Genomic DNA, 16,416 nt, shown 5'->3' on the forward strand with positions numbered 1-16,416 from the left:
TAAAAATAAATAGGATGCTGAAATGAAATTGCAGTAATCCTAACTCTCAATACTAAAAATTTAATAGAGGTACTTGTGGTAATTAGCTGAAGTTAAACACATCTTAGTGCTGAAACCTTGCCTGAGATAGGTTTTCTTGCATCATGTTTATACAAATCAAAACAATGCTTTATCTAGCAACACCTCAACGTTTAATTGTCTGGTGTTAGTTCCTGTAACAATAATCACATATCCATTTAGCACTTTTAAATGAAAATCACTATGAGATTATCACAGGTTGAGTGGACTGAAAATGAAATTTGAAAATGAGGAAGAAAGCATAGAATTTATTTGCATCTCATTTATTCTAATTCATCTTTATAAATTGTTCAGTGAACGAAGCAGAGCAAGTGTGTTGGAATGCTGTGGGGAGCAGGTGGCAGGGAGGGGCAGCTGTGGCACATAGTGACGCAGAGCAGGGCACTGCTGCAGAGCTGACACCTCCTGGAGCCCCAGTTCACAGTCAGTGTGACTGGAGGGGTGGGCATTCCTTGCGATTCACCTCTTAGCTGAGTACTTCACCTCACGGTACTTTGAGGAATATTTGCTGGAGCCCATGCCCCTGTGCTTCAGTAGTAAAAGGGGGCTTAAAAAGATAGGGATAGACTTTTTTTTTTAGGGTCTGTGATGACAGGACAAGGTGTGGCAGCTTTATCCAAAAGAGGGTAGATTTAAAGTAGTTGTACAGGAGTTTTTCATGTTGTTGTGGTGAGGCACAGGCACAGGTTGCCCAGGGCGGTGGTAGATGCCCCGTTCCTGGAAGCACTGAAGGTGGGTGGGCAGGGCTCTGCACAGCCTGTTGCAGTTGAAGATGTCCCTGCTCTGTGCAGAGGGGTTGTACTGAGTGACTCACAGGTCCCTTCCAACCCAAAGTACTGGCTGATTGTGTGTGCCCTCATGCAGCAGTGCTGCCTGAGCCCAGGCCCTGCCCATCCGTGCTTTAGGCACATCCCAGCCACCCCTGCTGGAATCTGCACACCTGCCTGGCCACATTGCATGAACCTGAGAAAGGAACTGCACTTCCCCTTTATCTAATCCCACTCGCAGTCTGCTGCTGTTTGATGCACCACACGCTCAGTGTCTTGCTGTAGTTTCAGATAAAGTCCTGCTAAGATTCCTGTCTGAAGAGTTTTTATTATGGTGTAGCATCATGTAAGTGATTTCTGTGGCCAGACCTTTCCAAGGCACAAAGGGCTCGTCCCTACGGCCACTTCAGCAGCAGCCGAGGGAAAACCAGATGTGCTGGTGGGTATGAACAAAAGAGAAAGGGCTTGTCGAGTAATCTGCAGTCATGATACCTGTGACTGCTCTTAGTGTTCCCAGGAAGGGTGGGAATTAGTCAGCCTGTTTGTGTTTCTATATAATTAATACAATACTGCAATTACAGTCTCTGGTTTTACTTATTTTACAAAGGCAAGTGAAGGTACGGAGTTATCCAAGCAGGTGTTGTTCATGTGTGCATCTCCAAGTGATGTTTGTGTGTGTGCACAGCTCTTGGGTGTGTAATCATTTTTGAAACCACACTAATTTTGTTTTCTATTGCAAAACCAAGTAACTGGTACAACGTTTTTGAGAAAAGAGAGGATACCTGGAGTCAGACTTTCCTTCACTCAGATTACTATTGCAGTTACTGCAATGGAGGGAACAAAACCCAGGTTACAAAACCCAAAACAAACAAACCCCCCAAAGCTAAAAATTCAGTTCATAATCTTTCTGAAATACTTTTTTATTTTTTTTATAGAAAATCTGCTCACCCTTAAGAAATCAGGCTATTTCAGTCATACACGAACCCTTTCATTCTATAGCTAAATGTTTTTGAGAGGTCAAAGCTCCCTTCTTCTGATGGAAAGGGGTTTTTTTAAGCCTCTGCCATCAGGGTTGATCCTACAGAACAAGAGTAACCAGTTGAGAAGCTACTGATGTTGAGTTTGGCTTCCCTGGCTTTATTTTCATTGCAAAGGGAGAACAGAATATTGCTTGTTTTGCCCCAAGGTGTTTTAAGAAAAATACTCTGTCTTTTCTGTGAATCACAGGGCAAGTTGTTGCTGGGATAACCTTTGGGAAAACCTACAGAAAAGAGCTTTTTTTTCTGAGTAATTGCTCACTGAGGAAATGCAAACTGTTAAAGAGATTAATTTCATTAATGGAAAAAAATTAGGATAATGAGCGATAATTTGAAATAATTATTTCTTTACAAACACAAAACTATATTAATTTTAAATGTGTCTGTATAACTGAATTTCTACTGAGTTGGTTGGGGTGGGAATTGGGTTTACCCCTGCCAGTGAATATATTTCAGAATAACTTTTATGTCCTCAAGAAAGGCTCAGGGTTAATTTACATATTGTTTGATGTACAGTTTAATTTTGGATAAGAGGAAATGTTGCATTATCAAAGGCACTGTAAAATATAAGCTTAAGAACAAATTCCCAGAAATTGATGAGTACTTGTTAAGTAGTGATTGCTCTGAAATTATATCTAATTTAAAAACTTCTACTTTATTAATGATGCATCTACAATTAAATTACTAAAGAATTTTTATCAAATTACAGTGTTAGCCTGAATTCTATGACTTGCCCCCCAGTGAATATATTTAGGTATCTCTCATTATAGCACTCTCACTAGAAGCCTCCCCATTTGGCATTCTTATTCTCCTTTGCCTCTGTTTTGCTCTTTAATTTAAAATAAATAAATCTGGCACTGAAACACTTTGTGTGGTACTTTGAATGAAATTTATAACAAAATAAAAAAAATTAAAAAAAAAAAGGCAGGGGAAGAAAAATATTTAACCTAATTATTTAGCACCTTTGTTTTCAACACCAGAAGTCCATGTTTCCCATCCTGTATGATAAGGATTTTAAGATCCCAAGTGAGGGATCTATTGAATATTTGGAAAGCAAATGAAGAAAATAGTAAATGAATGAATTCTAAGCAAAGTGTTGCAGTTATGGAAGGCAAGTGGCTAAACATCAGTAAAGACAAAATATTTCTTCTGTTGTTCTTAGAGGGATTGTAGGGAAAAAGGCAAAAAAAAAAAAAAAGAATGACAGAAGTACAAAAATAAAAGAAAAATAGTAGAAAGTAGAAAAATAGAATAAGTAGAAAAATATTCCATGCAAAATAATTTGTTTCTCTGCACTTTAAGACCTAGATGTAGAGCATGTCTGTCTGTTCTGACCATAATGGAAGCTTTTTACTGTAGGATATCATCTCTCATATTGCAGTGAGATGGGAAATACCCCAATGAGACTCAAAATTATTTGAATATACTGCCAAGTAGAAAGCAAAAGCCACTTAACAGGAACCCCACACTTTTCACAAAGGATCTCCCTGTTGGGCATCCTATTTCCCTGCTGTAAACCCAGAGGGACGGCGTGCCCAGCCCGCACTGAGTGCAGCCTCCTTCCCTCCCGCAGGTGCACGGCAGGAACTTGCTGTCCATCGACTACGACCGCAACATCCGCACGGAGAAGATCTACGACGACCACCGCAAATTCACGCTGCGCATCATCTATGACCAGCTGGGCCGGCCCTTCCTGTGGCTGCCCAGCAGCGGCCTGGCTGCTGTCAACGTGTCCTATTTCCTCAACGGGCGCCTGGCAGGGCTGCAGCGCGGGGCCATGAGCGAGAGGACGGACATCGATAAGCAGGGCAGGATCGTGTCGCGCATGTTCGCGGACGGCAAAGTGTGGAGCTACACCTACCTGGAAAACGTAGGTGGTGTCGTGTCACCTCCTGGCTGCAAGGACACGAAGTTCTGTTTGGCTTCGTGACACGTAAATCACACACACAGGCTAGCTGAGATTTGATGTATCCCAGCTGTTAACCGTCCCTGGTCTCAAAACTACTTATTTTTCAATTAGTCAGCTGAATGTGACTAATTCTTAATGGGAAATATTTTGTTCATGGTTTCTGTCTTTTTATATTTTCCTGCCATAGAATGACAATAAATTAACACAATGAATTGTGCTTAATTAAGCCCAAAAATGCATGACTAAACCTGACAAAAGGTTCATGTAGAAACAGGTAATTCATCTCTAATTGTTACTTATTAAATGAAAGTATGTTAGTGCATTTTTACTTAGCCTAATTAGCACACTTCAGTCATAAAAGTGTCTTAAATTCTGCAAAACTGCATATTGTTTTCCCTTTCCCTTCTTGTTCTAAGTAAACCAGAGCTGATGTTCTCTGCTTAGTTTCTCACGTATTTCACAGTAACAGTTGTAAATTACAACTGCTGGCAGAAAGATAAATCAAGTCATTTATCTAACTCCTCTGCATCCTCCAGGGGAGGGGGAAAAAAAAAAAAAAAAAAGGTCCTCCTACAGGGAGGACAGCTCACAGGTTGCTAACCTACACTTTCTCTGGAGCGTCAGCGTATTGATTTCCAAGGAGCAGATCCTCTCATCTGGCAACCTGACAATATTCCTGAGCAGCTCTGTGTCCCTGACTAATATATCTGATTCTCTTTGTACTCATCTAACGTTAGTGCCTCTCCAGTAAACTTTCCCTCAGTTCCCTCTCTCAGGCCACATGCTGATAGCTGGTAACGGTTTGTTGCTGTTTCCCCTGCAGTCGATGGTGCTGCTGCTGCAGAGTCAGCGACAGTACATCTTCGAGTACGACTCCTCGGACCGCCTGCACGCCGTCACCATGCCCAGCGTGGCTCGGCACAGCATGTCCACTCACACCTCTGTGGGCTACATCAGGAACATCTACAACCCCCCCGAGAGCAACGCCTCCGTCATTTTTGATTACAGCGATGACGGGAGGATTCTGAAAACGGCGTTTTTAGGTACCGGCCGACAAGTCTTCTACAAGTATGGAAAGCTATCCAAGCTGTCTGAAATTGTTTATGATAGCACGGCCGTTACTTTTGGATATGATGAAACTACAGGTGTCCTAAAAATGGTGAATTTGCAAAGTGGAGGATTTTCTTGTACGATTCGCTATCGGAAAATTGGTCCTCTTGTTGACAAACAAATCTACAGGTTCTCTGAAGAAGGAATGGTCAATGCAAGGTTTGATTATACATATCATGACAACAGCTTCCGAATCGCAAGCATCAAACCCATCATAAGTGAGACGCCTCTTCCAGTCGACCTTTACCGTTACGATGAGATTTCTGGCAAAGTAGAGCATTTTGGCAAATTTGGAGTTATTTATTATGATATAAACCAAATTATCACCACGGCAGTTATGACACTGAGCAAGCACTTTGACACCCATGGGCGCATTAAGGAAGTGCAGTACGAAATGTTCCGGTCCCTGATGTACTGGATGACGGTGCAGTATGACAGCATGGGAAGGGTGACCAAAAGAGAGCTCAAACTCGGTCCCTATGCCAACACAACCAAGTACACCTATGACTATGATGGAGATGGGCAACTGCAGAGCGTGGCAGTCAATGACAGGCCCACCTGGCGCTACAGCTACGACCTGAACGGGAACCTCCACCTCCTGAATCCTGGAAACAGCGTGCGACTGATGCCGCTGCGCTACGACCTCAGGGACAGGATCACGCGCCTGGGTGACATCCCGTACAAGATTGATGACGACGGCTTCCTGTGGCAGCGGGGTGCGGATGTGTTTGAGTACAACTCCAAAGGGCTCCTGACAAGAGCTTACAACAAAGCAAATGGGTGGAGTGTTCAGTACCGCTACGACGGACTGGGCCGAAGGGCTTCCTGCAAGACCAACCTGGGCCATCATCTACAGTACTTTTATGCTGATCTTCACAATCCAACAAGGGTAACTCATGTCTACAATCATTCCAACTCTGAAATTACCTCCTTGTACTATGATCTGCAAGGCCACCTCTTTGCAATGGAGAGCAGCAGTGGGGAAGAGTATTACGTGGCCTCTGATAACACAGGCACTCCATTAGCCGTGTTCAGCATCAATGGCCTCATGATCAAGCAGCTCCAGTACACGGCCTATGGAGAGATCTATTACGACTCTAACCCAGATTTCCAGCTGGTCATTGGGTTCCACGGAGGGCTGTATGATCCTTTAACCAAACTCGTGCATTTTACCCAAAGGGACTACGATGTCCTGGCTGGGCGCTGGACGTCTCCTGATTACACCATGTGGAAAAAGATTGGCAAAGAACCTGCTCCTTTCAATCTGTACATGTTTAAGAGTAACAACCCTCTCAGCAATGAACTGGATCTAAAGAATTATGTAACAGGTGAGACTTCTTCACATTTATAATATATAAAACTACAGCTTGTAAGCTGATTTGGGAAAGAAATCCAGCTTCTCCTTATGAGCCCTTTGCTCAATTCTCACAAGAAGTTTGGGCCATCTTCCTTTTTGAGCTATGAAAAGAACTGGATATTTCTGATTCCTTGATACTCCTCTTCCCTGAATTAAGGGCTCTAAGGGAGAAGCCATGATGAATTATGGAGGGAAAAAAAAAATACATGTTTGCTTGAATATAAAATTTCAGCAGAGCCATAGTGCTCTTCCTATTGAACTAGTGCTGTATAAAGTGTTCATTCTAATTCTGTATCAAGTACAGTGAAGTCATGTATAGGAATTATTGGCAGGTTGGTTCAGAATCACAAACCAGAACTGCTCCAAACCAGAGATCTTTCAGGGCTGCTTTCAAAATTAACTACTGACTGAGCCCATGGGCACATTATGAATTAGCACCAAGAATGGATTTAATTAGACCTCTTTTTCCTATTTAACTTTTAATATGCAAACAGTCTTTAGTCTTTAAAATGAAATCCTTGATGTTTTTTAAGATTATTTCATCCTGAAAGACTAATAAATGTTATGGATAGTGTAGAGCAAAGAAACAAAAGTAGTTTTGATCATATATGTTAGAATTGGGTAAAACTTGTAACCCTTTCTTATTAGGAATAATTTTTCACTTAGTAACATCACACAGTACTTGAACTAGCTGCTGGCAGTTTCTAAAAGGAAAGGTAATTAATATGTCTTCAGGAAAAGCTTTTTTTCAGAATTAAATATGCAGTATACAATAATTAGAGTAGTGATACCATTTTAAAAAAGGAATTATCTTAATTTTAGCAGTAATTTGAATTTCAAGAAAAGTGTGCATTTCCTTCAAAGAAAATCATAGCACATTTCATTAGTACATTGCAGTCTAACAGTAGGTGTAACATACCACAGGTTCTAGTGGAGCAACTTTGCAATTAGGAGATAGTGTGATTTGTATGTGATAGTGTGAAAATACTGATAACTAAAATTACCTCATCCTAAATTCAACAAAAGTCCTACTTTTATCCACCACCCTTTGATTTTGATTTTCAACATCATCTTATTGTGTTTTGCTACACTCTGAAATTGTATTTATTTAATTTATCCATCCACTGAATGAAATCTAATAAGATAAATTGCATTGATGGACAACACCAACCTTGCAGTCTGTAAAAATACTTAATCAGTGATGCAAATATTTGTTGCTTGTAGGAGTGAACAGATAATCTTTAACAAGAAGTGATTATTGGTGGCACCTGTGTTGTCATAGTTTTAAAAAAAACCCAAAAACCAAAAAACACAGAGAACAAAAAAAAGCCCTCCAAAAGTCCTCCCTCCAGTCCATTCTTACTGTTAACCCCTGACGCTGCTTTATTCACAGGTTTTGCTGAAAACAAATTCCTGTAGCAAGTGCAGTGCTGCAAAGCACATTAACTCAGCAAAATAGTACATGTTTTGTATATAGGTCCTCCCCTGGTTTCTGTGGAATTAGAGCAGCTGAAGTGAATTGTTCAGGAAATACCATTTTACCATAAAATAAAATTGAAACCTTATAAGGACCAGTAACCCTGTGCTGTCCAAAGGTTCAGGAAAGATACAGTAGGCATGGTGTGTGATGGGAGATGGATATAGATACCTCATAGAGGCAAAGTATTTTACAACTTATTTTAGAGTCAGAATTGCCAAGAAAAAGAGACTTTTGGGGAAAACAAGCTTTGCACCAGCTCAGCTCACAGAAGTGGCAGTAGCAGCATCGGGAGCCAGTGTGGGCCAGCAAGGAGAGATGGCTACTGGGTAAGACAGGAGAGATTTTTTAAGCAAAAATTATTGTGAATTCAGGTAACAGGAAATGTAAAATGGAGTCATGGACTCATTTTAGTTACAAGAGTTATCATTTGGATAACTAAAATACATCATTAGTTCTTAATCCCTGCTGAGTAAGAATTGCTGTTATTAACTAAGTTACTTAGCTTTTACAGCTAGATCTGAGGATGGAGTTTTTGTGGTTGAACCCACATCTGGAACTTGCTGAGACTCACCTCAGAGCTGAGCTGTAATCCTCCCACACAGCTCCTACTTTCCCTGGAGGGATGGGGAGGATATTCTAAATTTAGACATCTGATTTACAAATCTAGCTTCTCACTGCTTTTAATGGAGCCTCCTGAGACCTGATGACAGCTGATGGAAGTAGGACATAGGAGAGAAGCCATGTCTTTCCCCGAAGGACTTTGCAGATGTTTTTAGAGTGTTAACCTAATAAAATATCATTATACAATGCAGTTTATAGGTTACATATAGTAGCCATATCTGAAGGTGTCAGAGATGGAACAAGTAACTGCATACTGTAAAATGTTTGGATAATTCATGTGCTCCAATGGAAAAGAATGAAAGAGCTGGTATATCTCTGATTAATTATTTAGGGTAAATTTAACATCGTGTTAACGCCCGTTCATGGTGGATTGCTGCAGTTCTGTAAAGTTTCACACTATAATATTAATTGTGACTTCAGTTGCTACTTGACATTAAGGAGGTCAAAGATAGATTTCTTTTTATTTCCTCTATTTGTTAAACACATATGTTTCTCACTTAGCTGCTTGCTTTTGATTTTTAGATGTCAAGAGCTGGTTGGTGATGTTTGGATTTCAGCTTAGCAACATCATTCCTGGTTTCCCTAGAGCAAAAATGTACTTTGTGTCACCACCGTACGAGCTGTCTGAGAGTCAAGCGTGTGAAAATGGACAGGTAGGCAGAAAGATTAAATTAGTTTTCTGGATAAATTTGCCCCACTCTATGGATAGAATTGCTGGCTCTTCTGTATTACAGCAGGAGGCCAAGCACTTAATTCAGTGTAAAGTGAAGTGAGTATAGATACATTTTATACTAATGAACATATGCCTTTCTTGCCAGCCTTCGTTGTTATCACAATTACAGTGTCATTATTTTGTCTTTTATTGAGTTATTCCTTGATTAACAAGTTGTAACTCAATTAACTTGATTAGCAATGACAAAGGGAGACTTTGTCAGGGTAATTTATCATCTGTTGTACCTTTGGTAAAACCATCCTAATAATGTGTTGCGATAAACTTAGGTTGGTACTTGTTTTACTGGTAAAAAAGGGTTTGTCTTCTCACCCTGCAAAAGGTCTTCTTACCACGATTTGTCATTTTTCTGGTTAGAGGTTTTGATTTGCTACTCCATTTAACTTCAGTTACAGTGTTTGTACTTACTTGTCAGGTTAAGGGTGGACAACAGTATATGGGTTTAACTTTTATAATAAATTTCAACCCATTTAATAAACTTCAGAGGAGTGCTAGGCCTATTCCAAACTTACTCTTTGCTAGGCTTACTTCATCTTTGTGGTAATACAATAGAAATAATCATATAAACCTAAGCATACCACTTCCTCAGGCTTCTAAGTCATTTGAGAGTCTAAACCCCCTCTTCAGGAATTGCTTTGGTGCCTTTGGGTCCAAATTTCATCTATTTTCAAAAAACCTTATATTCATAAGCGTTTTAGTTATACATACTGGTTGAAATCTCTTGGAAAACACGTCCACAAGTTAAATGCCACCTTTTAATACATTGATTCTGTTTGTTTTCAGCTCTGATTAAAATCGTGCTAGACTCGGGCCTTTCTTCTACTGGGCATTATATGATTGGCTAAAATTGAAATGTGTGGTGCATGTATGCTACACTGGGTGATGAGAAGTATTTAGTTGTCCTTACAGATAGCAAAATAATTTGCTGAATGTTATTTATGTGATTCTGAACGATGGATGGATGGATAGCTGTGGGTGGTCTTTTGCAGCATAGAATTTTTCTCTGCATGTCTTTCTTTTAAAAAAGCAAAGCAAAGATCATTATTGGGCTCTGAAATGAGTATGTTCAGATCTGCATCTTCTTTGGTGGTTTTTTTTGTTTTGTTTTGCTTTCCCCAGCTAATTACAGGAGTGCAGCAGACGACAGAACGACACAACCAGGCTTTCATGGCTCTGGAGGGACAGGTCATATCTAAAAGATTACACGCCAAAATTAGAGAAAAAGCAGGCCACTGGTTTGCCACCAGCACTCCCATCGTGGGGAAAGGAATCATGTTTGCCGTGAAGGAAGGCCGTGTAACCACTGGTGTTTCCAGCGTAGCCACAGACGACAGCAGGAAAATCGCCTCAGTCCTGAACGGCGCTCACTACCTGGAGAAAATGCACTACAGCATCGAGGGCAAGGACACCCACTACTTCGTGAAGGTCGGCTCGGCCGACAGCGACCTGGTCACCCTGGCCATGACCAGCGGGAGGAAGGTCCTGGACAGCGGCATCAACGTCACCGTCTCCCAGCCCACGCTCCTGGTCAGCGGCAGGACTCGAAGGTTTACGAACATTGAGTTTCAGCATTCCACGCTGCTGATCAACATCCGCTACGGGCTGAGCGCCGACACGCTGGACGAGGAGAAGGCCAGAGTGCTAGACCAGGCCCGGCAGCGAGCCCTGGCCGCGGCGTGGGCCAAGGAGCAGCAGAAGGCGCGGGACGGACGCGAGGGCAGCCGCGTATGGACAGACGGAGAGAGGCAGCAGCTCCTCAACACGGGAAGGGTTCAAGGTTACGAGGGATATTATGTCCTGCCCGTGGAGCAGTACCCAGAGCTAGCAGACAGTAGCAGCAACATCCAGTTTTTAAGACAGAATGAAATGGGAAAGAGGTAACAAATTAACCTGCTGTCATCCTTTGCTGGATGAATCAGTAGTCGTAACTGTTATCTCCTCTCCTAAGGAGATGAAGACCTAAATGGGGGCACTAGGCTGAGCTACTCTGGGATAGTAAGTGGCAAAAAAGCTCATATTTTTTGAGTTAAATGCTACTGTTCAAGTGATTAAAAACCACATCCTGAAGTGGACTAAAGCCAGACTGAAAACTCTTTAACCGTACAAATTAAAAAGTACCCCTGAAATATTACCCACTTGTTCTGGGTCTAAAGAAAAACAAAAAGAAGGCCTCGTATTGTATTACCTCACTCCATTCACACGTGAGCAAACTAAGAAATCCAAGTGGGCCGCTTTCACTAACCAGCTGATGAAACACAGATGATTCAGACTGCTTGTTTGATAAATATCCAAGAGGTTTTCATTTAAAGCAAAATACAGATGCATTTAAAACATGACTTTGGGGTGATTTGTGTGTAGCAACTGGAGGACAAATGAAATGCAAGTGAGAGCGCACTGGAAATAGGAAAGGAAAATATATTTAAAAGTAACAAAACCACACTTGCACTCTGACCCTCCACTTGTCTGGTCTGAAGCTTAACTTATTCAAAGAGGGCAGAGTGTAAAGTTACATTCAAAATGGTGGCTATAAATCACTACAGATAAATTTCATACTCTGTTTGTCTTTGAAGATTTCCATTGTGGACAGTATAACACAGTTACAGGGTGTAGTCTGTTTAGATTCAGTAGTTTGTTGGTATCAGTTCCAGTAGAGCTGTGGGCATTGTGTTACACTATTGCAAATGGGCACCACGTCAGATCACCCTGTACATACATCAGCCAGAAGGCACAATCACTGTTTCAGATTTAAAAATTATTAGTGTGTTTGTTTGGTCGAGAAACTGAGACAATCACATTACGGTCACCACAAAAAGGAAAAAAAAAAAAAAAAAAAAAAAAAAAAGAAAGAAAAAAAGAAAAAAAAAGTCTAATAAGAACTTTGGTACAAGAACTTTTTTGTAATATACATGTATGAATTGTTCATTGAGTTTTTATATTAATTTTAATTTGCTGCTAAGCAAAGACTAGAGACAGGCAAAGATAATTTATGGCAAAGTGTTTAAATTGTTTATACATAAATAAAGTCTCTAAAACTCCTGTGAATTAGTTGTCTTCCATTGCAAAATCTTGTAAAAGCGATTCTTGTCTGGCTGTTTCTAATGCATACGGCATTTTGTATGTGGAAATGACTTCCTGTGGTTCCATGGATCCTGCAGCGGGCTGGTCCTTTGATCTCTGGGGAAGCAAAGTCCTTCACACACATCACCCAAAAATCTGCTTAGGACAGAGGAGAAAATTGGTAAATGCTTTAGAAATGCCCTCTCTGCACCTCTTGACTAGCAGCCCTCAAACTGCCGTGTTTCAATTCTGGAATTAGTTTAATTGCACCGAAGTAACCCCTAAACAGTTTGAAAATGTAGTAACATAATATTAAGTGGAACATGCAAGGCGGTGCTGTGAGCCAGGAAGTCTCCATGAAATCTCTCTTCTTTGGGAGATTGCTTATTTCTACCACATTTAAAAATGGGAGGTAAGATCAAAGACCCTCTCCTAAGCAAACAGTCACTCCTGGTGATGATAAAAGGGAACCATCCATCACCCAGAGCCCTGCCGCTTTTATCTCATTTAAGTATGTAGCTGGGGAGCTCTACTTAATTTTGAGAACAGTTTTGCTTTTGGGGTTGCAAATGAGGTTTTTAATGATTCATGATAGCAACAGAGATGCTTGAATTGATTATGGGCATGAATTCACTCCAGGGCATTTTTAAAGCTGAACAGTTCAGTGCCTGTGTGGTGCAACACCTGGAGCACTCAGAAAGCACATCTAATTTTTCTGTGCAAACGAGAGCCACCCAGCTCTGCCTGGGAGTTACACCGACGTGTGCACCCCATGGGCACCCCCAGCCCTCTTAACTCATCCTCTTTAGAGGAAGTCTGCTGCATTTTCAAATGAAGTTTTGATTGGCCATCATTGCAGGTGTTTTTCTTTGCTGAAGGACTTGAAGGAGTGCTGTTATATTATTGTTTAGTTCTTTACAGGTGAAATCTCTTAAGGAAGTGGTTTTTTTAAAGGGGGAATAAAACATGAAATCATGAAGTGGAGACACTCTGCATTATTGCAGTTTGTCTGGATTACCTTGTCCAGCTAAGCAAGCTGCTTAGCTCATTTTTTGGGAGAGAATTTTTCTTGCAGTTTGAGAGGGTTGAAATGAGAACCTGTAGCACAGTCCCCGGTGCCCTTCATTCTGTTTTCATTCTCCTAAAGCTGAAACTCTTCAGAACGGGAGATTCTGCTACTTCAAAAGGAACTCAGTTAAGCTAAAACATCCTTTGAATATTAATGACTATCAGAGGAGATGTAACAAATTTCAGGGGATGCACTCCTTACTCATCTCCTTTGCAACTAACATACACCATCAGGATGTTCTTAAACGGAGTTTTGGGAGATGGTGCTAAGTTCTCACCAGAGATCATTGATCCAGGGCTACCTGTAGTTTCCAAAGCCAATGTGCAGCTCAGCACAGGCCGTGTGGAAAGCCCCAGCAATACACTTGAGCTCTTAGGCCCAGCTTAGCATCGTGCTGGACCTGACCAAGGTCATTCCCAGCTCTGCCACTTCACTTTCCCTGTGTTCACATACAGACCCCAGCCTCACTCCCATCTACATGGACTACCCAGCCTGTCCTTTTGGCAAGTGAGCTTCACTGTGTCCAGTGACATAGAGAGTCCTGTGGTGCCCCAAAGAGATTGGAAGAATTGCTGTATTTATTGTAATTATGACAGAAGAGCTAAATTCTCTCATGTCTGCAAAAACAGCTGTCTGGGAGAGCCCATTCTAAAGAGTTTTCACATAACAAATGAGGGAGATAACTGGGCTGCCGTGGCCACGGCCAGCTCTCTTGTGGTCCCGTCTGGGTTTCCCATTTCTTGAAGTAGCTGTTTCTGCCTTTTTCTTTCCACAACCTTCCCTTTCCTCACCTCAAACTGGTATCTCCCGTTCCTCTCAAAGCTCTTGCTTTTCCTCCCTACACTTCTCCATATGGAATAGATGCTTAACCTAAAGCACTGCCGAGGAGACAAGAACTGGATTCCTCTTATGAGGGAGTAGTTAAGTGGTGGCTTTAACGGTGACATTGTGTCTGTGTCCCCAGTAGCACTGTGGCCATGACAGAGCAAGGGCACCCATCAAAGGACCTGACCTGAAAAGCAGTCCTGGCTGTGGGAAGGCACAAAACAGGAGCTCAGGCTAGCCCAAGTACCATGAACGTGGTTTGCCCTCCCAGCTCACTTGAGTGCAAGCTGAGTTGTTTGCAGAGAGAGCAGAAATCCAAGAATAGGCTTCTGTTTGATGCTAAAACCAGATGGAAAATCAGCATTAGAGTACATTTCCTTTTTTTCCTATTGGATTGCTGTAACTGAAGGAATTTGGTATTTATAACTTTGCAGTTCAGCTTGGGAAAAAAAAACCCTGCTGTGTTTCCCAAAGAGTAGACTGGCTGTGGGTGTAGCATGTGTCTCAGCACACCCTGCTCCTCACCACCACGGGTGTTTTTCCTCTGGAGGTGGCACCCGTGGCACTTTGGCCACATGATGGCAGTTCTGTCCACGAGACACCCAGAGGTTCCTGCCTTTGCCTCCTGGCACTGCCTCGCCCGCGCCAGTCCCCAGCTGTGCCCTGCCAGCCTTCCTTAGGGGTTGTTGTCTCTTGGGTTAAGGCACACACAGACATTCCTCCTAAAGCTGGGCCACACCAGTGGATCCACACTACTCTCATGAGAATAAATAAAGGGAAAGAACCACTTAGGTGCCCTTTTTTTTTTTTTTCTTTTTCTTTTGTTTTTTTGTTTTTGTTTTTGCTACCTGTAATGCAGTGGCTGACACAAAAGCATACACTGGGCTCTGAGAGTGCAGTTTTCAACTCCCATCCCATGGGAAATGCAGCCTCTCAGAAGTTTTCCTGATAGAATGAACTGTGCCAACACCATTCTTCCTCTGTAAGCCAAGTCCCTGATCTTCATGTAGTCCAGGCCGATCATTGCTGTAAGAACACAAGAGCCAGACATCCCTCACCTGCCCTGAGTATGACAATGACACTGCCTTCCACGGCTCTTCATGCCTGTTGGTCATTTCTTGTTCAAGAGTCCGAAAGCCACATCAGGATTGAATGCCATTGAATAATTTGCATTAACTGCTTTGTGCTGTAATTTCTGTAAGGTTCACCCCTTTGACAACAGACTCACAACAGTTCTCAAAGAAGCACTCAGTAATGATCAAATGTGGGAATATGTTCAACACACAGCCTTGAGGGTGCAGCACTAAGAAACTCCAAAGGTAAAGTTTCAGTCACTCAATTGTACTGTCCTGTGTCCATCTGAGATCTTGCATGAGAGCCCCACATGAAGGTCAGTAAACCCGGGTGACCTGTGAACTGTGACTCAGTTCAAAGGGGGGATTTTGCCTTACAAATTACAGCAGCTGTAATGAAGAGGTACCAGGACCTCTCTGCCTCTGAGCTGCCTCTGAACTTTTCTGCCAACAATATAAGTTCCTTCCCAGCCTCTTCCAGTACAGCCTGCAGCATAAAGGTTCCTTATTTACAAGGATTACTTAGTGTAAACAGTACTCACTGCATTTGAAACCTGTCACTCCTCTGGAACCAAACTCACTTCTCCACCTCTGTGGCACCAAATTCCAAGGGCTGTGCTACAGAAGAGGTCAGCATCCACCACAGTACAGATGCTGACACAGCTGGAAAGGTGTTTTACTCTGCACATCTCTGAACTGGCAGCAAGATCTCAGAGCCTTAGAGCCACTTTGAGCCCACAGAAGACAGTGAAGGAGCATGGGCAGGTGGCTCCACTGGGCAGGGTCTGTCTCTGAAGGCCCTGCTGCTGCTTGTACCAATATACAGACTTACACTGTATGCTGTGACTGCTTGGCTGGGTCAATAACACCACAACAATCCTGTCTCCCTCCCCCTGCATGTCTGTCATCTCCCCAATGAGCGCAGTTATATGCAACGTTTGAGCTCTAGGAAGGCAAATACCATTGCCAGTGTCAAAGAACCAACTCCCCTGTGTTGATAAAGCCTTTTCTGCTTCTGCCAAACCCAGCACAGTAGTGCTGGGCACAGGTGGAGCTGTGTTCATGAGCTGTGTGTGTCTACAGCAGCAGCACCTGAGCTGCTGGGAGGAGCAAGTGGCATTTAACAGGCAGCTGAGACTGGGTCACACAAAAGTCATCACAGAATACTTGGCAGCACCCTCACCGTGGGGCCTGTCATGCTCAGGGGTTAAATTGGTAATTTTAATTGCAGCTGATTGACAGCTCACTGTGTCAGTTCAGCCTCCCCACCACAATCACCAAAAATAAGCAAAAACACAAGGGT

The 16,416-nt window shown here is 42.3% G+C and overlaps 1 protein-coding gene across 5 annotated transcripts in view; it reads left to right on the plus strand.

Moving 5' to 3' along the window:
• Positions 1 to 12,131, plus strand: part of TENM2 (teneurin transmembrane protein 2) — a 1,092,434-nt gene extending 1,080,303 nt beyond the window's left edge. For all 5 annotated transcript variants that reach the window (XM_040078601.2, XM_058422512.1, XM_040078602.2 and 2 more), the window contains 4 exons: positions 3,456 to 3,752; positions 4,615 to 6,229; positions 8,882 to 9,012; positions 10,209 to 12,131. In XM_040078601.2, coding sequence (XP_039934535.1) covers positions 3,456 to 3,752; positions 4,615 to 6,229; positions 8,882 to 9,012; positions 10,209 to 10,970 — 2,805 coding nt within the window. In that variant the 3' untranslated portion in view covers positions 10,971 to 12,131. The remainder of the gene's footprint in view (positions 1 to 3,455; positions 3,753 to 4,614; positions 6,230 to 8,881; positions 9,013 to 10,208) is intronic.
• The last annotated feature ends 4,285 nt before the right edge of the window (positions 12,132 to 16,416 follow it).

Source organism: Hirundo rustica, chromosome 14 (assembly GCF_015227805.2).
Source record: "Hirundo rustica isolate bHirRus1 chromosome 14, bHirRus1.pri.v3, whole genome shotgun sequence".
Taxonomy (NCBI): domain Eukaryota; kingdom Metazoa; phylum Chordata; class Aves; order Passeriformes; family Hirundinidae; genus Hirundo; species Hirundo rustica.